The sequence below is a fragment of the Protopterus annectens genome, chromosome 1.part1 (genome assembly GCF_019279795.1).
Source record: "Protopterus annectens isolate FY-2018-M chromosome 1.part1, PAN1.0, whole genome shotgun sequence".
Lineage (NCBI taxonomy): Eukaryota > Metazoa > Chordata > Ceratodontiformes > Protopteridae > Protopterus > Protopterus annectens.
Window position 1 is genome coordinate 331,516,478 of NC_056726.1, and position 20,504 is coordinate 331,536,981.

The 20,504-nt window shown below is 41.0% G+C and overlaps 1 protein-coding gene across 10 annotated transcripts in view; it reads left to right on the forward strand.

The window, feature by feature from the left end:
• The window catches only part of TCF4 (transcription factor 4), a 2,211,973-nt gene that overhangs the window by 1,262,915 nt on the left and 928,554 nt on the right, over nucleotides 1-20,504 (forward strand). For all 10 annotated transcript variants that reach the window (XM_044074967.1, XM_044074939.1, XM_044074975.1 and 7 more), the window contains one exon: nucleotides 18,650-18,782. In XM_044074967.1, the coding sequence (XP_043930902.1) occupies nucleotides 18,650-18,782 (133 nt within the window). The remainder of the gene's footprint in view (nucleotides 1-18,649; nucleotides 18,783-20,504) is intronic.

The following is a 20,504-nucleotide window of genomic DNA, read 5'->3' on the forward strand; positions in this document are numbered from 1 at the left end:
GATATACAAAACAATTAAGAGAGAAATTAGAGGATAGAAAAATACTTGCCACAAGAAAAACTGCCAGAAGCTTCAAATAAAAATGTGTATTCATTAATACAACAGATTTGTGAAAAACAGTGTATAGATCAAGAAACATTGATCTGTTTGGAAAAAGAAGCATCTGAGGAAGTGCAAAAATATAAACAATAAAACCTAGAGATTTTTGAAAAGTATAAAAAAAATATGGACATGAGAAAGAAAGAGAGATTTGATATGCCACAGTATTTATGCAAAGGAGAAAGCCAAATTAATCAATAAAAAGAAAGCAACCCCAAAGATATTTGAAGAGAAATACAGGCAAAGGCATGCAGATATAGAAAATTCCACAATAAAGAAAATAATATGACAAAGAGGAATGTAGAAAAGAAGATTAGCAAAGTAGAAGTTAAAAAAATAGAAGTTGAAGTTATGGAGTGCCTGTGAAGTGAAGGATGTGGTGTAGAAGGTCTAACACAGGTTACATCACAGCAAGATGGAGTGAGTCCACAAAGTAAGGAGAAGCAGGAAGATCAGGAAACATCTGAAGAAGAAATATGGACATGGGAAAGAAAAAGAGATTTAATATGGTGTAATATTTATGCAAAGGAGAAAGCAAAAGTAACCAATACAAAAAGAGTAGCACCAAAGATATTTGAAGAGAAATAGAGGCAAAGGCATCCAGACATGGAAAGCATTACAATTCAAAAAATAAGAAGACAAAGAGGAAAAGTAGAAAAGGAGTTTAGTAATGCAGTAGTTAAAGAAATAGAAACCGAGGTTATGGACTACCTGCAAAGTGAAGGATTCAGTGTAAAAAATCAAATGCAGAAAGCACCACAACATGATAGAGCAGTGGATATTCAAATTAAGGGTAAACCAGTGGAACAGGAAGCAATTGGTCACTTGCCATATGAAGATATCTTGGAGCGTTCCACAGAAAACCAGTCTAAACATTCACTTGAAGCTGGACAGCAAGGGAAGGAACAGGAAACTGTGGAAACTCTGACGCAGTCAATGTTGAGGAGTGATAGGCCAGTAAGGTCCCATATGACAGGCAACGGGTGGCACAGGATGAAACTGAAGAGAATGTGCCATAAAAAGATGCTGTAGAACTTTCTATGCATGCCCGCAGGAAATGGAAAATGTTATGTTGTCCAATCTCACCTTCGTTCTTACTGGTTGGGTTCGGAGCTGATCCTCTGCTCCGACTCGGACAATATACAGTAGTTCGAGAGCTTTTACTGGCTCGAGGCTAGCCCTTATCCCAACATGCCTAGCAGCAGTTACCCAGATCTTGTTTGCCGCTTGCAGCGTTGAGATTGCTCCATACTGGCTCAGGGTAAGTACTTCACGTTTTTCTAGTTACTTGCTAATTTATTGGTAAATTTACTGGTTATACTGACTCGTTAGAGCTTGTATTCTTTCTTCGTTAGTCTAACAATCCTTTTCTCTGCTCTTTGTGGTGTTTTTGGCTGTAGTTTTTTCTTTCAGGCCTGCTTTCCCCTCAGAGCCCATTTAAGTTAGAGGGTTCTTCCCTTTCTTCACCCTTTCTCTGGGGATTGCCATTTTAGTTAGAGGCTCTCTCATCGGGGGAGTTGCCATTTAAATTAGAGGCTCTTCCCCTTGCCTTCCTTCCTTCTTTCTTTAACAAAAAAAAAAAAAAAAAAGATAATTTTAAAAGTTTTTCCTTTGTGGTTACCTGCCTGTTTACTTCTGCTTGTTGTAGGCTGTGAGTGATAGTTTTTCTCTGTGGAAACCTTTTCTCTGACTAGTGCTAGTTATGTCTAAAGAGTCTAAACCCCCTGGGTTTAAAAAATGTGACATGTTACCAGAAAATGTCCCTTACAGACGGGCACACGAGTTGCGTTTATTGTTTAGGGGCTGTTCACCTGCAGGACTCTTGCTCAATATGTCATGCTTTCAGTTCCAGAGTCCTGCAGGGAAGAAAAAATAAGCTTATTTTACGTGGCCTCCTGAAGAATCCTCAAGATGCCTCGTCTCAGGGTCCTCAGTCAACCAAAGTGTCCGAGAAACACTCCAAGCCATTGGTTTCGAGCTCGGAACAGACAAAATTTACTGAGAAGCCTTCGGCTCTGTCAGCTCCCAGCATTGGTTCAGACAAAGCTAAGTATCCAGCAGCTCCATCTGTGTCCTCAGAGCTGGTCCGGATCCATAAGAGATCAAGGCCTCCCTCTTTGGAGCCAGAACGCTTCACTCCACAATCTCCTCTGCTGCAACCTGGAGCGAGCAGTCATCTGTCCTCTTCACACTCCTTTCAGTCCTCCAGACCTTTGGATCATGACATGGAGCAAGTGGTCAACAGGCTCCTCAAGTCACAGGCACTTGCTAAATTAGTGTTGAGTCCAGCCCATAAGGATTTGGCTCCTTTGGCCCTCCCAGCTTCTCCATCAATTCCTACACCGACTTTATTGGGCACGGAGCCGGGGTGCATGGAGGTTGTGGTGGTGGAACCATCAGCTCCGGTTTCTTCTCCCTTATCAGTTCCGACTAACGCTCTGATCTCTTCGATGTCTCAGTCCATCGAGGGGTCTGGGTGCCGAAGCTCTCTTGCCAGCTCCGAGGTGGGAAGTGGCATCGGCCCCTTGTCTGACCCCGCTCTCCCTCTCAGAGCTTCGGTGCAGGTGAGCTCGGGTCCTACATCAGCCTTCGAGCCTTCCCTCCCAGTTCAAAGAAGATCTCCAGGCTCTTCGGAGCCGGAGGCTCCTTCAACTCAGGACCGTGGTGCCTTTGTGGTGATGAGGAGCATGCTGTTTCCTGAGACTGCTCCACCCTTGACTCCATTGGCTCCTTCTCCCTTGGTGCCTGTGCCGGCCTTTGTCCCTCCTACTGCCAAGCGTAGGGAACCTGTGCCCCAGGACGCCCCACTGGGTGACACCACTTCTTCAGAAACCTCCCCCGAACATTTGGAGGAGGTCCCTCGGAAGAAGAAATGCAAGAGGAAGCATCTAGACTCCCCTGAGTCTATCAACTTTGGATGAAGACTTGGATGAGTCGGAAGGGTCCCCATGGTCCCCCTCTGAGAATGTCTCTTTTTCAGACATCTTGGAAATCCTCAGACAGAGGGGTGGCTTGAAGTCCCTAGCCCCTTCTGAGGATGAGTCCGTATACCTGGACGCATTTGGTTCCCGACCCTTCACCTCTTGTGTGGCTCTGCCTTTCAACCCACTTTTGTCTGTAGTGAGTCGAAAGGCATGGAGCGCTCTAGAGACCATGGAACCTGTTCTGAGGAGACCTAACAAATTTATTACAGCTCCTGAAGATAAGTCTTTCCTCTCCAATGGAGTCCCTGTTGATGCCATGGTGGTGGCAGCAGCCACCAAGAAGGAACTTGCAGAAACTTCTTCATCTGTCCATTCACCAAACAAAGAGTCTCGTATGATGGACAGGTATGGGAAGTGTATTTTTTCTTCAGCGACTATTGCTCTCAGATCAATGAATTACTTGTCCCATTTCACACAACTTCAGAGGGATCTCCTGAAGGAGCTAGGAGATACCCTGCAAGATCCTACAGCTAAGGGAGTTGTGAACAGGGCAGCTTCCCAGCTTGCGACCTTGACTTCCGTGGTAAACTCCTCCATGAGGCTCATTTCTTATGTGGCAGATGGAGCGAGTAGGGCAGCAGGTACTGGAGTAGCTTTTTGCAGACACTCCTGGATGTGCCTTTGTCAATTTGTGGAACCCTTTAAGTCTTCACTTACCAACACCCTCATTGATGGCTCATCCTTGTTTGGGCCTCAGGTAAAAAAGACTATCACCAGGTGTGAACAGGTTGGCAAGTCTCTCTGTGCCGTAGGGGTCCATTTTTCCACTCCATCTAGACCCTATCCTAAGGGTCAGAAGAGTGGGAAAATGTGGTTCTGAAAATCCCAGGGATTTTCGCCTGACACAGGTGGTGATTTTTCCCCCAGGGGCAGAGGGGAAAACAATAATGGAAGATGCCGCCTTTACGGCAGAGGGGGTCCGCAACAACAGGGCAACAGAGATACTTTCTCTGCTAGGCCCTTCCAGCACTCCTGAAGGGAGGCCCGTCTGTCCACCTCTGGAGGCAGTCGGGGGCAGACTGTCACTGTACCCAGCAGCCTGGCAATCCATCACGAGGGAAACATGGGTACTGTCGATAATATCCGGGGGCTACAAAATTCCCTTTTCTCAGTGCCCCTCAAAAGACAAACATTCTATCCCAGATGTTCCACCCACTCTTCGGGATCATGCAATCCTAGAGGTTCAAAGATTGCTAGAAAAAAGAGCCATCCAGGAAGTCCCCGCAGGCCAAATTGGATCTGGAACTTACTCAAGGTTCTTTTTAGTTCCAAAGAAGACAGGGGACTGGAGGCCAATCTTGGATCTCAGCAAGCTAAACCAATCAGTAAAAAAGACAAAGTTCTGGAAGGTGACACTGCAGTCTATTCTCCCCTTCTTGGGTCAGGACAATTGGATGTGCTCCATAGATCTCTAGGACGCATTCTACCATATAAAAATGGGCAGGCAATCCAGGAGATTTGTACGCTTCCGGCTGGGAGACAATCATTATTAGTTCAGGGCCCTGCCCTTTGGTTTCACCAACGCCCCCAGGGTGTTCACTAAGTGTATGGCAGTGCTCAAGGCTCACCTGTGGCTTCTAGGATTCCAGGTGTTTCCATATCTAGACGACTGGCTCCTCACTGCTACCACCGAGCATCAACTAATCAAGGCACGGGACTACACAATCCAAACTTGTTCCCAGTTAGGCATCACAATAAACTATGAAAAGTCTGCCTTGTTGCCTTGTCAGTCTATTACCTTTATGGGCCAGACTTAGATACAAGTCGCATGACAGCAAAACTGCCTCTAGACAGGGTGTCTATCATTCGTCAACAAGTTTTCTTTCTCATAAACAAGATGAGAGTTCAGGCAAGACAAGTCTTACAAGTACTGGGCTCAATGGCTGCAGCTGTTATGCTAGTTCCTTTAGCATGCTTCCACATGCAGATTCTACAGTGGCTTCTTTTCCCTCAGTAATCTTTCCAGGAATTGTCAATGTCACACATGATCTTGATCATGGAATCTTCCAAAAAGGACCTACTATGGTGGCTGGTGTCCCCCCAGGTGACTCTGGGCAGACCCTTTCTAGACCCACATCCGGTAGCCACAGTGACCATGGACGCTTCCCAGATGGGGGGGGGCATTATCTGGGATGGACGGTCCAAGGAACATGGTAACTTCACGAGTACCATTTGCAGTACAGTGTTCTAGAGATGAGAGCAGTGCTTCTAGCGTTGCAAGCACTTCAAGACTCTCTACCTACAGGGACCATTCCAATTCAGACAGACAATATGTCAGTGGTATGGTACATCAACAAGCAGGGCAGAATCAGATCTTACCCCTTGTGTCGGGAGGCACTTCTAGTATGGCAATGGCTGATATCTTCCCAGCGTTTTCTGATTGCAATGCACATTCCCGGAAAATCCAATGTGATAGCAGACAGACTCAGCAGAGCTATCCTCATGCCTCATGAGTGGTCCCTAAAGCAAGAAGTTGCAGACTTGATTTTCCACAAATAGACCAGCCATGCTGCAATCTTTTTCCCACTCCCCTAAACAACAAATGCAGCAGCTACTTCACCCTAGTTCCCCCTCTGGGACAGTCACCCAGGACTGCACTTGTTCACGACTGGCCTCCGGGACTACTATATGCTTTTCCACCCTTTCCCTCTCATTCCAAAAGTATTTCAGAAAACAAAATCATTGGGTTGCAAACTCATCCTCATTGCTCCTTACTGGCCTCATCAGATATGGTTTCTGTTTCTTTGCCATCACTTTCAATTGGAGCCCTGGATACTGGACCCAATTCCGGACCTCCTGATGCATCAGTCAGGTGGGCTTCACCCATCTCTTCAAACTCTCAAGATGACTGCTTGGTTACTCCACTTCCAGTCTTAGCCAGGCTCCCAAACATTTCCCCTGCTGTACAACACATACTAGTGTCCTCCCACAAGCCCACTACTAGGAGGATTTACGCCAGCAAATGGAAGAGGTTCTCTTACTGGGCCAAAAGTAATAACATTGATCCCTTTACAGCTCCTGTTCACAAGATTCTTGACTTTCTGGCTGAAACCTTTGAAAAAGGGGCAGCTGTAGCTACTATTAAGGTCCAACTGGCTACTATCTCCAATTTTCATGTAGGAGACTTGGGTTCAAACATTATGCCCCATAAGTTGTCCAGAGCATTCATAAGAGGTACAGCAGTTTTACGGACCCTGGTAAGAGAACCTCCCCCTGGGACCTAAACTTGGTTTTAGCTTCAAGGATTCTGTCCCCCTTTGAACCAGAAGCATCTTGTCCCTTAAAGTTTCTATCTTGGAAAACCCTCTTCTTGGTTGCTATAACCTCAGCTAGACAGGTTTCTGAATAACATGCTTTGTCTATTTGCCCCCCCCCCACGTATCTCATTTTTCACAAAGATAGAGTCTCTCTGAGGACCAGTCCTTCTTTTTTGCTAAAGGTTTGTTCTGAGTACAACTTAAATCAGTGCATTGAGCATCATGTGTTCTTCCCCAGTTATGGCAACAAGGCAAAGTATAGATTACACCAATTGGATGTTCATAGACAATTACGTTTTTATTTATACAGGACCAAAAACCTCAGAAAATCAGATCAATTGCTCATATCCTTTGCTTACAGTAAGCAAGGTTTTCCAGTTTCTAAAGTGACTATCAAAATGTCTGTCAGACACAATCAGTTTTTCATATGGTTTGTGTAAAAAGACGCTTCCAGGAAGACCCAGAGGACATTCAGCCAGGGCCTTAGCAACCTCTGTTGCCTTCCAAGCTAAATTGCCTTTATATTCAATCTGTGCAGCAGCAAGATGGGCAAATCCTCATACCTTTATCTCTCATTACAAAGTGGATGTGGTCTCCCGGAATAGGGCATCCTTTGGTTCCACGGTCCTGAAGAGTTTGTTCTAGTGTGCCACCCGGCAACCAGGTACTGGGGACACGGACCCAACCAGCAAGAATGAAGGCGAGATGGGACAACATAACATAAAGAAGTTATGTACCTACCATAACATTCCATGTTTGTTGTCCTTCTTCTCACCTCCCTTCTTGTGTCCCCCCTCCTTCCCCCTTCCTGGAGGTTCGAGAAGTGTTCTTTATTGGTTACTCTGGCTGAGTTTCCTGCTGACATACCAGGTTGGTTAACCATACTTTGTCCTTTTTCTTTCCTTCCTACCTTGGTGTAAGAGCTTAGTAAAAAAATAGTTTTTCGTACTATATGTCTAGTGTGGGCTATTACAAATGAGATCTGGGTAGCTGCCGCTAGGCATGTTGGGATAAGGGGTAGCCTCAAGTCAGTAAAAGCTCTTGAGCTATTGTATATCGGCCGAGTCGGAGCCAAGGATCGGCTCCGAACCCAACCAGCAAGAAGGAAGGCGAGATGAAGGACAACAAGCATGGAATGTTATTGTAGGTACATAACTTCTTTATAAAATAAAATGTGCCCTCAGTTTAGAAGAAAACAAGGTAAGAGAAGAGTTGCTTGATTTAATGGAAATAGATAGGCATGTTAAGATCAATGAAAGAAATAGACTGCAGAAGGTCAATAAAACCCAAAAAGTCAGAGATTTGATAAAACAAATGAGCACAGTAATTAGGACTGTATATAGAGATCCATGCGATATAACAGAAGTAAACATCATATGTTACTGTGCATCTAAATTAACTGATAAAGTCCTACTGCAAGAACACATGATAGTGAAGGAAAGGAAGGGGAAAAATCAGATACCAACATGGAAGTGTCAAATAGAGAAAACTATAAAGCAATTAAGACAAGAAGTGTCACTGTTAAAAGAATATAGAAGAGGGAACAGATCAACACAATACTAAGAAAGATAGATGTAATAAAAGCAAAGCACAGTATTAGAACAGACCAGGATCTGTCATGCTCTGTCTCAAATACAAGCTAAAAATCTCAGCACAGGCAGAAAAACTTAGAAGATACACAGATAAATATAAAGGAAAAGTACAAAATAAGCAATTTATTGATGTCCCAAAAAAGTTTTATAGAGTTGGGAAACAAGGTAAAAGGAATTGAAAGACAACCAAAAAAAAAAAGAAATGATCACCTGATGAAGATCCTTTGTAACATAACAAAGATGCAAAATGGATATAATAAGTAAAAGAAAGAATAAAAAGTTTAAAGGTACAGGATATGAAATGGGATGAAGTAACAGCCAGAGAAATTGAAACAATTTAAGAAAAGCCTCTAATTGGAACCCCCCTGTCCCAGATGCAGTACCTAATGTCTGGCTGAAAGTATTAACATCTTTGCACGAAAATTTAGTTATGAGTAAGAACTATTTATATACAAACTCTGTGCAGACATCAACCTGGCTAACAACAGGAAAAACAATGCTGCTACTTGAGTGAACCTGCAAGCTACCTTAAAACCTATAGACCAACAACTTGTCTTCTGATGACATATAAACTATACACGGGAAGTGATGGTGACAGAGTTTATAGTCATTTAGAAGATAACTCAATTATGGCAGTAGAACAAAAGGGCAATAATAGAAAGCCTTATGGAACAAAGGATCATTTGTTGTTAAATAAAGTTGTAGTGGAGAAGTGTAAAAAGGGGAAGGATTGAAGCATGGCATGGATTGACTATAAAAAAGCATTTGATAGTATCCCACATTCATAGATAAAAGAGTGCTAAAATTATATAAGATACACCCTACATGATTGACTACATTACAGTGACCAGGAAACAGTGGCAGACCACTTTGCAATTAAGCCATGATAGGGGGCAAATTATTATTCCAGGGTTAAAAATTCAAAGGGGGATATTCCAGGGTGACTCTCTGTCACCGCTGTTATTCTGTCTTGCCCTTAACCCATTAAGCTGTCTACTTAACAGCTTAGGCCATGGCTATAATTTGGCTCCTAGAAAACTGTGTAAAGACTTCTCATCTTCTCTTTGTCAGTGATTTAAAACTGTATAGCTTATTAGATGAGGAGCTGAAAGCACAACTGCAAGTTGTCAGAACTTTTTCAGTTGATGTAAGTCATTTGGTCTTGGTAAATGTGCAAAAGCAACATTTAAAGCAGGAAAACTGCAGCACCAAGAAAACATCAGTTTGAGACAAGAATGTGATATAAAATAACTTGAGCAAGAGGGAGTGTATAAATATTTGGGAATTAACGAAAGATCAACAATAAAACATGAAAAAATGTGAATAAAACTTAGTAAGGAATATTTTGTAAGGCTTAAATTAATCCTGAAAAAAGCATTGACATATAGGAACAAAATCCAAGCTATAAACCAATTTGCTCTTTTTGTCCTAACTTACAGTTTTGGAGTGATTGACTGGCCCCAAAACATACTGGATAGATTAGATAGGAAAACAAGAAGGATGTGTCATGCTCACCAAATGATTTATAAAAATCAGTGCATACTAAGATTATATTTTCCCCCTTTGAAGGAGGGATGGGTCTCCTTGAAATTGATTGCATGTGTAGATCTGTAATCGTGGGACTCCACACATATCTGCTGACATCACAAGACCCAAACGTAGCGAAAGTTTTGAAACATGAAGACAATAAATCTAAGATGGCTTCTCTGCTTAATCTAGCAGAAGCATATCGGTGTCAAGCAGGATTGAAAATCAAACCAGAAGTAGATAAATCAGGCAGCAAATGAATGTGCCAAAAAACAAATGAAGGAATATAAGGTGAAGGACCAGATGAGAAGGCAAGAAATGTGGAAAATGCGTAAATATAGTTGCAAGTATAGAAAACATCTGGAAGAACCTCATGTTGATCAGGAATGAATGCAGGAATGGTTAAGGAGAGGCAAATTCAAACCAAGAGATGAAAGGCTAATATTGGCAGCCCAAGATAGTGGGCTGCGTACTCATTGGTTTACAAAGTCCATTGAACATGTGGGAGAAACAGACAAATGTGGATTTTGTAAAACCGAATTGAAAACAGTCACACACCTTGTTGCTAGTTGTGACACACTAATGGCAGAAGGACTGTATACTGAAAGGCATAATAATGTGGCAAGATTGTTTTACTGGAGATTGTGCAAACATTATGGTACTGAAGTTCCTGAAAAACACTGGAAACGTGAGCCACAAAGCATTATAGAAAATGATGAAGTATACATCACATGGGATCATCCATTACCAACACTTCAAAAGATAGATGCTAGAAAACTGGATGTAGTGGCCCATGAAAAGAAAACAAAAGTAGCACTGATCATTGAAATCCCCACACCTAATGACTATAGTGTCTTGCATGCAGAGAGACATAAAGTCATAAAATATCAAGATATGCAGGCAGAAACGAGAGCAATGTGGAAGAAAGATACCCATGCAGTTCCAATAGTAGTAGGAGCAACGTGTCTTATAAAAAAGAATCTACAATCATATTTAGCTATGTTACCAATATATGTAACCCTGCACGAATTGCAGAAGGAGTCATTGCTGGGCATATTACAGGTGCTGCAAAGAGCACTTTTGGCTGACGTCAAAGATTGAAACATTACTAATTTCATGAACTTTAATCGTACTTTAACTTAGGAATGGGGTGCATTCCCGTCATGGTATTAGAAGCCCAAAAGATTTGAAGAAATTAAACAAATGACAAATGAGTTCTCTTTTAAAAAGTATATGAAAGGATTGACTGAGTGAGCAATTGATTGATTGATTAATTTTTATGTGTGTGTGTGTGTGTGTGTGTGTGTGTATACTGATAAAAAAACTGTTGAGTGTAGTGATGGTAGAGGTGATGTTGTTAGGACATTTTATTTATTTATTTATTAGGAAGGTTTATGTGTGTGTGTGTGTGTGTGTGTGTGTGTGTGTGTGTGTGTGTGTGTGTATACTGATAATAAAACTGTTGAGTGTAGTGATGGTAGAGGTGATGTTGTTAGGACATTTTATTTATTTATTTATTAGGAAGGTTTATGTGTGTGTGTGTGTGTGTGTGTGTGTGTGTGTGTGTGTGTGTGTGTGTGTGTGTGTGTGTGTGTATGTGTAAAGGAAAGTGAGAAGGAAATGAAAAATTCATATGTAACACAAACCAAATAGTGGTTAGGATAAGTGAGCTGCTGGTAAAGCAAAAGTTCCGTAATAATCCACAAAACATCCAACAGAACAGCCAACAGTTCAGGAAGCCACAAATCAGAGTCCAAAGTGTAAAAAATATAACTGAAGCTTTATTCCAAGAGGTAAGCACTTTCATAGTGAAACCAGTACTTCATCAGACCGTAAAATAACACACATTTTTCCTGTTTTTATCTATTAACCAATTAAACCAATAACCAACGGTAGTTGTTCATCAATAATTATATTAAAATGCTTTTCATAAAGTGCCGTTTAAAATGTAATGTATAAAACAAATAATTAATAGATATAACATCCTATATGCGTATATGTAAAAAATCTATTATATGCCTATTTGTATCAAACAATTCATTTAAACAATTTCATCACAAAAAATGTTTATGTATAAAAATTTCATCTATTATTTACTTATAAAGTTTCCTATTTCTTACTTATAAAGTTTCCTATTTTTTAAGACAGGTCTCAGGGGAATTCTATCATTGAGTCCCTTCCCCCTATCAGCCTTTAGCCTGATGATCCATCTTGTTTCCGAGGTTTCTGTTTGATTAATTAGGTCTCTCCCCTCTCATTTTCACATATTTTCTCAATAACTAAAAACCTGAAATCATGTGTCTGTCTGTGTTACCCTAGGGATAACAGGGAGGATGGCCCAGATATAATGGACACGATGCCATGCAATAAATGCAATCAGTGTAAATATATAGACACCACCAACAGTTTCAAACACCCAGATACAGGAAGAATATTTTCATTTAAAGTTGCAACGGACTGTAATACTGAAAATATAGTGTATTTGGCCATATGTAATGTATGTTCAGCATATTATGTGGGGAAAACCAATAGGAGACTTAGATATAGGGTAAGGGAATATCTGAACCACATAAGGAAAGGTGCCTCCATGAATGCATTAGCAAAGCACATTAATATTGAAGGAAAGTCACATGATTTCAGGTTTTTAGTTATTGTGAAAATATGTGAAAATGAGAGGGGGGAGACCTAATTAATCAAACAAAAATCTCGGAAACAAGATGGATCATCAGGCTAAAGGCTGATAGGGGGAAGGGACTCAATGATAGAATTCCCTGAGGCCCATCTTAAAAAATAGGAAACTTTATAAGTAAGAAATAGGAAACTTTATAAGTAAATAATAGATGAACTTTTTTATACATAAACATTTTTTTGTGATGAAATTGTTTAAATGAATTGCTTGATACAAATAGGCATGTAATAGATTTTTTACATATACGCATATAGGATCTTATATCTAATAATTATTTGTTTTATACATTACATTTTAAACAGCACTTTATAAAAAGCATTTTAATATAATTATTGATGAACAACTACCATTGGTTGTTGGTTTAATTGGTTAATAGATAAAAACAGGAGAAATGTGTGTTATTTTATGGTCTGATGAAGTAGTGGTTTCACTACAAAAGCGCTTACCTCTTGGAATAAAGCTTCAGTTATATGTTTTACACTTTGGACTCTGATTTGTGGCTTCCTGAACCGTTGGCTGTTCTGTTGGATGTTTTGTGGAGAAAAACTCATATGTTTGCACGAGAATTCCCATGGAGTTATTGGGTTCAAAAATAGAACACATTAGTGGATGTTTAGATAGCATAAGATAGTTCAGACATGACATAGTTATGTGGATGTATAAGGGGGGGTGGAGGGGGTGAGGTGTGAGGTAGGCAGTCTCTTACACAGAGTGAGCATCTTAATGGGGTACAATAAGTACCCAGATTGGATAGGTTAAGTGGTCCTTTTCTTCCATCAGAATGTATGTTCCTGTTTCTCTACATAACATTCTGACAATCTGTGGCTATAATTTTTGCATCTCTCTTTGATTTCTTTTCACTTTAGGCCAATGTACCTCTCAGTTGGCAGTCTTTGCTTAGAGCTCCACCACTTCATTGCTTCAGAGGGAAGAGTTGGGAGTCAGCCCAGTTGCTCTCTGTCATGGTGTGGGCATGGGCTTTCCATTTATGCCCTAAAGTCTAGCACTTAATGCAGAGGATTAAGGTTAGGAGCTGTTAAAGACCTGCTTCCCATGGCAGAGGGTTTGATTCCCTCAAACTCTGTTTTCCTACCGTATGAACTTCAGCAAGTCACTAAACTAGACAGTGCTTTGGGATAATTGAGAAATTGGGCTAGGCTCTCATTGTTCTCTTAGACTGCATTCCTAGAGATTTCCTATGAACATATCGTTGCAATTCCCCTGAAATTATTTTCCAAAACAATTTTGTGGTTGTTCCCCCATAGTGAAGGGTGGACATCAACCTAGAACTCTGCCTTTTCCTAGAACAAATATATTTCTCCTTTTCTTTCTTTCCACTTGGAATTTTGCTCAGGAGAAACAACTTCCTCAACCCACTCCCCCACTTACACACCCTAGGAAGTGATAGGTAGGCACATCCTGTTTTCCCAGCTGGTCTTTTGGCAACCATATTATTGTTTAGATGTATAGCACTATTGGACAGTTGTCCTGGTGCAGCTGTGTCAGTTGCAGTTCTCACATTTCTTATATACGTTGGACCACTTCTTTCATAATGGTTTCTGCAGATGTTGTGTGTGTATGTGTGCTACCAGTGCCTTTATTTGATAGTGGAGTACATGAGCTGGCCACACGGCTTTTTCCAATCACAGCTGAGGGCAGAAGGGCATAAAAGAAACATTGTAACTTGTAAGAACAACTTTACACAAGGCAGCAACCCCGGTGTTTCTAATAGCAATGAGCTGTAGAAGCACACATTATTTTCAGTAGTAAGACCAATGGTACCCAGATAAATCAGATTACTGATAGAGCACCTATAAATGCATTATTTGCAAACAAGATGTATAATGTTATTCAGTGGAAGACACTTTCAGTTTTGTCATTGTGGGCTTATTAATGTGGCATTTCCTGTCTTGGCTTATCCTTTTGTTTTTTAGTACTAGGGGATTATGTTATTGTGCCTTTGGAGAGCATGGTTTACCTTAGTGCTATAGACTGTTCTTGGTTAGGTGTGCTTTCCCTTTCAGTTATATTTTACTCTTATGTAGTTTGACTTCTGCATTTTCAGCTTTGGTGTTATGACATTAGGTTACTCAGTGAGTCACAGTTGTCCATTTTAGATTGATTTATTTTTTGCTGCTTTGGAAATTCTGTTGTTTGCTTAGTCACTTGTCTGAAAGTAACCTGTAGTGTCAGGGTAGTTACTTCATAGTATTTGGTATGTGAATGGTAACTGTAGGGTCTGAGTAATTACTTAATTGTATTCGGTATCTGAAGGGTAAATATAGGGTCTGAGTAGTTGCTTAATGATATTTGGTATCTGAATGGTAATTGTAGGGTCTGAGTAATTACTTAATTATTTTATGCATGTATGTATTTATTTATTTATTTACATTTGTTTACCGAGAAAGTCTGACTGGACACAGATCCTTTTTCAGCGGAGGCCCGGGGAGAAAAGCTCCACAGTGGGTTTAACATACATTTCAATAGTATTTGGTATCTGAATGGTAACTATAGGGTCTGGGTAGTTACTTAATAGTACTCAGAAGCAGTGTTACCCTGGGTATCTCAACTTTCCAGTCAGTATGTAGTTTGGACTTTTACTTTCTACTCTCAGTCAGTAGCCTCAGTGATGTCTGTTTTCCTGAGACCTTCCTTTGTTGTGTTTTGTTCGTTTATCTTTCTGTTTCTGAAATTTTACATATTCTTTGTCCAATTTCTGCTTTAAGCTTTGTAGTTCATAATTGGTTTGGCACATAGACTTTGACTTGACCTTCAAGGAACTTGTACCACTTGTGAGATATGTATTTTTAACATCACTTTGAGTAGTTTTGCGGTGAAAGTTTGTAAATGTCTTGCTGGGTTAGAAGAGAAGGTGATGAATTTTCAGATTAGCAATATTGAAGTTGAAGCTGATCTGGTAGCATACAGGGATAAAGCCCTGAGTATGGCCCAGCCAACCCATGTTTGATTAGCAGCTTGGATGACTGACAGAGCGGCAGGTAAGGCATGCCCATTTCAGGTGGGATAACACTCATTGATATGCTCCCTATGGTGGTGTGGTCCAAAGACGGGAGTTACCCTTGGATGTAAACAACAAAGGTGGTGAGTGGGGAAAGGGAAGTGAGTAGGTTATAAAATAATCCCCCCAGGAAAGAAGCACAGATGAAATAAGCCCCCCCAGGACACCCTCAGGATCTATGATAAGCCCAGCAAAAAGGAAGCAAGTCGGGGGAGGGTTGGAGAATAGCTGGTACACTCAGCAGAGCCATTGGATACTGAGGGCCAGGCCAGTAACAATGAGGTCTGAGGGGACCTCCCCCCCCCCAAAAAAAAAACAATGTTGTACTGTGCCTGCAGAAAAAAAAATGTGCTGCCTGCACAAAAGGAAACTCAAACTACCCCTACTACAACATTTACACATTTTTACCTGTTGGGGACTGTACTGATTTATAAAACATTTACTGTATGCATTCTTCAGTGTTGCATAATTAGGATGAACATTGTGAATTCATTCTTCATAATGTATCTTGCGAATGCATAAATAATGCGTGCCCTGCAATACCAATTTAAATTTAAGTTACTACGACTCAAATAATCTGTAAGTAAAGATCTTTGAGAATTGTATTATTTTGCTTATTTTAGAGAATTCAAAGCTGGTAGTGATTCTGTACCATAGTCAGGGACACCGAAACAACTGGGTGTGACTGATTTGATAATAGAAGAGCCAGCATGAAGCCGACTTTGGAAAACGGGCCAAAAACTGAATGCCTGTTAGTTTGGGATAAGACAGACAAATTATACAACTTGCATTATGGGGGGGGGCTCTCAGAATAATACTGGGGTGTCTCAGAATAATACTGCTTCTCCTTCTTCTTGTAGAACTGAATCAGTCAGGTTGTTCTGACACCTTGTGAGGATTTATAGTGAGCACTTCCAGGAGAGGTATAGCATACATGGCCCACTGGAAGGAGGTCCTAAAGTAGACCCATGACTAGTTGGACAGATTATATTACTTAGCTTAAGAGGCAACACTTGAAGGTCTCAATGGATGAGCTGGGGACTGTTGTTGAAGAATGGAAAATCTGGTCTATTTTTATTATCTTGCTACTACTGTGACTCTTACCAAGGCATACACCCTGAAAAATGAAGGGATAGATGGATGAATAGATGAGCTTGCAGATTTATTTTTTAACATGTGTTAGTCAGGGTACTAGGTTGATCAAAGGACCACTTTCAGCCATGACTAGGAAAGGAACTGGAAATGTCCTGATATATTTTTAATCCCCCTGCACAACCAAACCTAATGGCTCTTCTACCTGTGCCCAGCTGGCTCAATAGTTCCAAGGTAAGGGGAGTTAGGTGTCCCTGAGCTTGGCAAGAGCCCTATTGCCCATTCCTTCCTGGAAATTCTGTTTGGCTCTCCCTGTCCATGGTAAGAAACAGATGGTAGTGAATGGGACAGTTTTCTAGCCCTGCAGAATAGCCCCCACCCCCACTGCAGCAGCAGTTCTTCAAAGGTCAGATATGTGTTGTCCTGTGATGAAAGACATTCCTCATTATAGTAAATCCCCCACATTCCTCCACATAGTAAATCCCCCACATTCCTCCACATAGTAAATCCCCCATAGCTTAATGTGTAACTGCACATGACAGGACAGGGTAATTCTGCTTGAACTTCATTGGGTGGAACACCTAATGCTCCAGCTAGGTGTCACCCATGTGGCGAACTACGGCTACCTCACCCCCCACCAATGGGTGAGCCAGCAATGGCTGCTCACCTCCGTCCTCTGCAGCGAAGTAAATGCATTATCCCTGTGCATCACGGAGTTGTCTCATGTCCTTCCATCATTGAGCTTTGCCTCTTATGTTAAGCTCTTTTACTCAGTTTTTCCTAATTGCCAGATGTATGTACAAACAGAAGTGTTAGGAAGAGATTGCTGCTTTTTCAACAGAGACAATAGTTTTCTGTATGCAATAAAAAGCATAATTTGTGTCTGGTGCCCTGTGCATGACTGGTTTGAGAATAATTGCTTTTGTAATAAAAGCCTTTTGATTTCTGGGATTTTCTGGCTTTCTGCTTAGCATTCCATCTATTCTACAATATTATAATATGTGGAACCAAGCTAGATGTGTAGCTTCACAGAACTCATTTTTCATCCTGTTTTAAACTGGACATTAACCTTAGACCCTGTAAAGTGTCACAAACTAGACATTAACCCTAGACCCTGTAAAGTGTTACTTTCTTACAGGTCAGCTGTGACCCTGTTGTGCTTGAAGCTGGTGAAGCTGCAAGCTATGTGGGAGAGTTACTGAATTGTCCATCTGTGCTGGGGATCTATGAGTGAGTGGTATCTGTTTTTTACTCTTAGTATAGTATGTCCATTGTTTTGTCTCAGACGTTTTATAGATCCATACTCATTAGAGGCAACATTAGTGTAAAAGTGAGAGGTGAAAATTGGGATGAGCTTATGAAGGCTGTTGCCACCAGTCCAATGGGGACATTTTGAGGAGCACCAAACTTTTTTTTTTAATGGTTTAACCTAAGCTTGCCAGATTTTGCTTCTGCTTTCCAAACAGTCTGGTGATGCAAGTTGACTACCTTCTTACACCTTCCAGCCCCTAATTAGAATTGTTTTGTGCATGGATTATTTGCACTCTTGCTAGTTTGTTCAGGCAGAGTCTCATATCTCCCATCAGTCTATTCATGAAAAACATCAGGAGGGGTTCAGTAAATCAGCATTATGGCACCATGAATGCTGTTTTGAGCTGTAACGCTGAAGCAGAGTCACATTTAATGATCCAAATGGATCCCTCGTGAAAAAATAATCAGTGGTTTTGGTATCCTTTGCTGTGTTGCAGGACAGAGCCCTTACTTACCAAACAACTGCTGCTTTTACTAGTTAGGTACTGCACTACTTTTGGGAGTTTTAGGAAACAGAATACTTTGATCACAGTTGGGTAAGGTACATTTAAGAGTGCAAAAACAGCTGAGAGAGAAAGCAAACTAATAATAATAATTACTGAGAGAAATTGACATTGTAGCTCACTTTGTTTTATGGCCTTTAGTACAGTCCCTGCTTTGTTTTGCCCGTTTTGTTTCCTGAAATTCAAAGAAGAGTCAAACAGTAGTCCATCATAGAATTCTGCATTGTCTTGTAAAGTAAATCATTGTTTTCTCAGAAATAGGAGGATGCCTTTTTGTTTATTTGTTTACTTATTTTCTACTGTTTTCATCTTGGTATATTTAAAGTGCTTCACTGAGCAGGGAGGGAGACTTTTTTCCCCATTTATTTCCTTTGTGGTGCCTTCAGGGAATCATAGCCCCGTAATAATATAATGCAAGTAGAGCTCTTGTTTCTTGTTTCATACAGATTCATTTGACGTGTCACATCTGGTACAGGCTGCAAATCTAAATACCTATCTACGATTCAGTAAAGGAAATGGGTTTGTCTTAAAAGTAATAAGCCTGTTAAAAGTATTTTCTTTCTCTTTTTCTTATAGCAGAGTCTCCTTGGGAGTGACATGGATATGGGCAGTAGCCCGAGTGCACTTTCACCAACGAAGTCCGGTTCACAGTACTACCAGTATTCCAGCAATAACTCCCGACGAAGAACACTGCACAGTAACTCTATTGGTGAGTACATTTAACAGCATTCTTCCGAAGTCTGGAAAACCTCGTGTTAATTTTCTTTCTTTCTTTTTTAAACTACAGTGCTTATTTTTTTCCTGAAAGAATTAAGCCAAGGTCTGTGTATTAGTGTGTTCTCTCACAACTGAAATGCAGTCTTTTTCTGACCAGAATTATATAGAACGTCTGCACATCAGCACAGGAAGGTGCATCATGATAAATTGTTCTAGTACAAGTGTGTGCTTTGATGATGTGATACGTAAGTATCCTGACTTCCAGAACTTAGTCTTATGTTTGCAGTAGAGGGGTGACCTGTCTATTTATGATTATAGAGGGTTTGTACGGAGGATCGACGTCATACTTCTCAACTAGCTATATTGCTATGAATTTCACCCAAAGATTTCATCTTGCCCTTGCAACATTTAACTGTTTACAGATTTTCTTGATAAATTGATGAGTTTAAGGATAATTACTTTACTGAATAACTAAATTGAGCCTCTTGAAACATGTCTCATCACTAATTATGTGGAGTGTAATGACTGAAGATAATCTGTTCTAAAAAGCAAGAAAGTGCTCCTCTTTCTGACCCTCTACTATGGTTTTTGAAAGCGAATGCTATGATTATTAATGTTTAGAGGCTGAGAAGTATGGTGATATTCCTAGCTAGGGATGCACCTCCATTCTGCCATATCAGGGATCTTGTAGCAGCCAATGAAATAGTATGCATACAAAATGCTTTCAGACAGGTGCTTTATGCAACCAAACTAATAGTCATTTGAAGTACGTTGTTGTCCCAGACATGAATCCACTGGGGTGGTGCATGTGGGTCTTTGTCACAAGACCAAAGCAGAAGATAACATGCACCCTTCAATATTATCACTAAATTTCCTGAGTGATGGCAGGAGTACCACAGCTGCAGAATCCTGCCCTTCTTTCCAGAAGGAAAGCAAGTCTTAGGCTGCTCATTTCTTCCTAATCCATTTTATTTTTCTGATGCGTGTACCTGGTCATAAATTTAGGTCATATTTGTTTTAAATGGACAGCATGCTTCTGCAATATTGCAGAGGCAATGTACCTTATATCTGGAAGACTGTGGCTAGGGAGATGGGGGAGCTAGTGGCTGGGACATAGAAGGCATTTTGGCTTTGTATTAGTGTAGTACCTCACAGGCCGTTCTGCACAGATGTTCATTGGTGTGTACGAGGCTAAAGGCCCTGGAGCCTTTACAAGCCTAACCCATAGGATTACCCTGGCATAGTGCCACCCGATATTAGTTCCTAGTGCCTCTCTCGAGTAGAGCCACTAGAGTGATCCCCGGGGTGAATTTTCTATTTCCCATCCACTCGTCAAGATTTCTCTTGAAGAGGGCCAGTGAGGTGCTCTGTTTGACATGTATGGGAAGTCTGTTCCAGAGCATGGGCAGTCTCTGGGTTATCAACCTGTCCCTCCAGCAAGTTCTTTTGATTGTGGTAATGAGGTTGAGGTCTCTGGAGCGTGTGTTGTGCAGTGATTAGGATTTCTTTAGATGTAGCATTTCTAACAGAGCTGGGTCAGACATGGCTTTGTAAGTCAAGCAGAGATCGCCTCTTAAGTAGGCGATATGAGACAGAGAATAGTTGGAGTTTTTTTAGTCTGTCCATACAGGACAAGTGTTTAAGGCCTAGGATCCTCTTTGTTAGGTAATTTTGCGGCCTCTCCAGTTGTAGGTGTCTGTTGAGGTGCATGCCA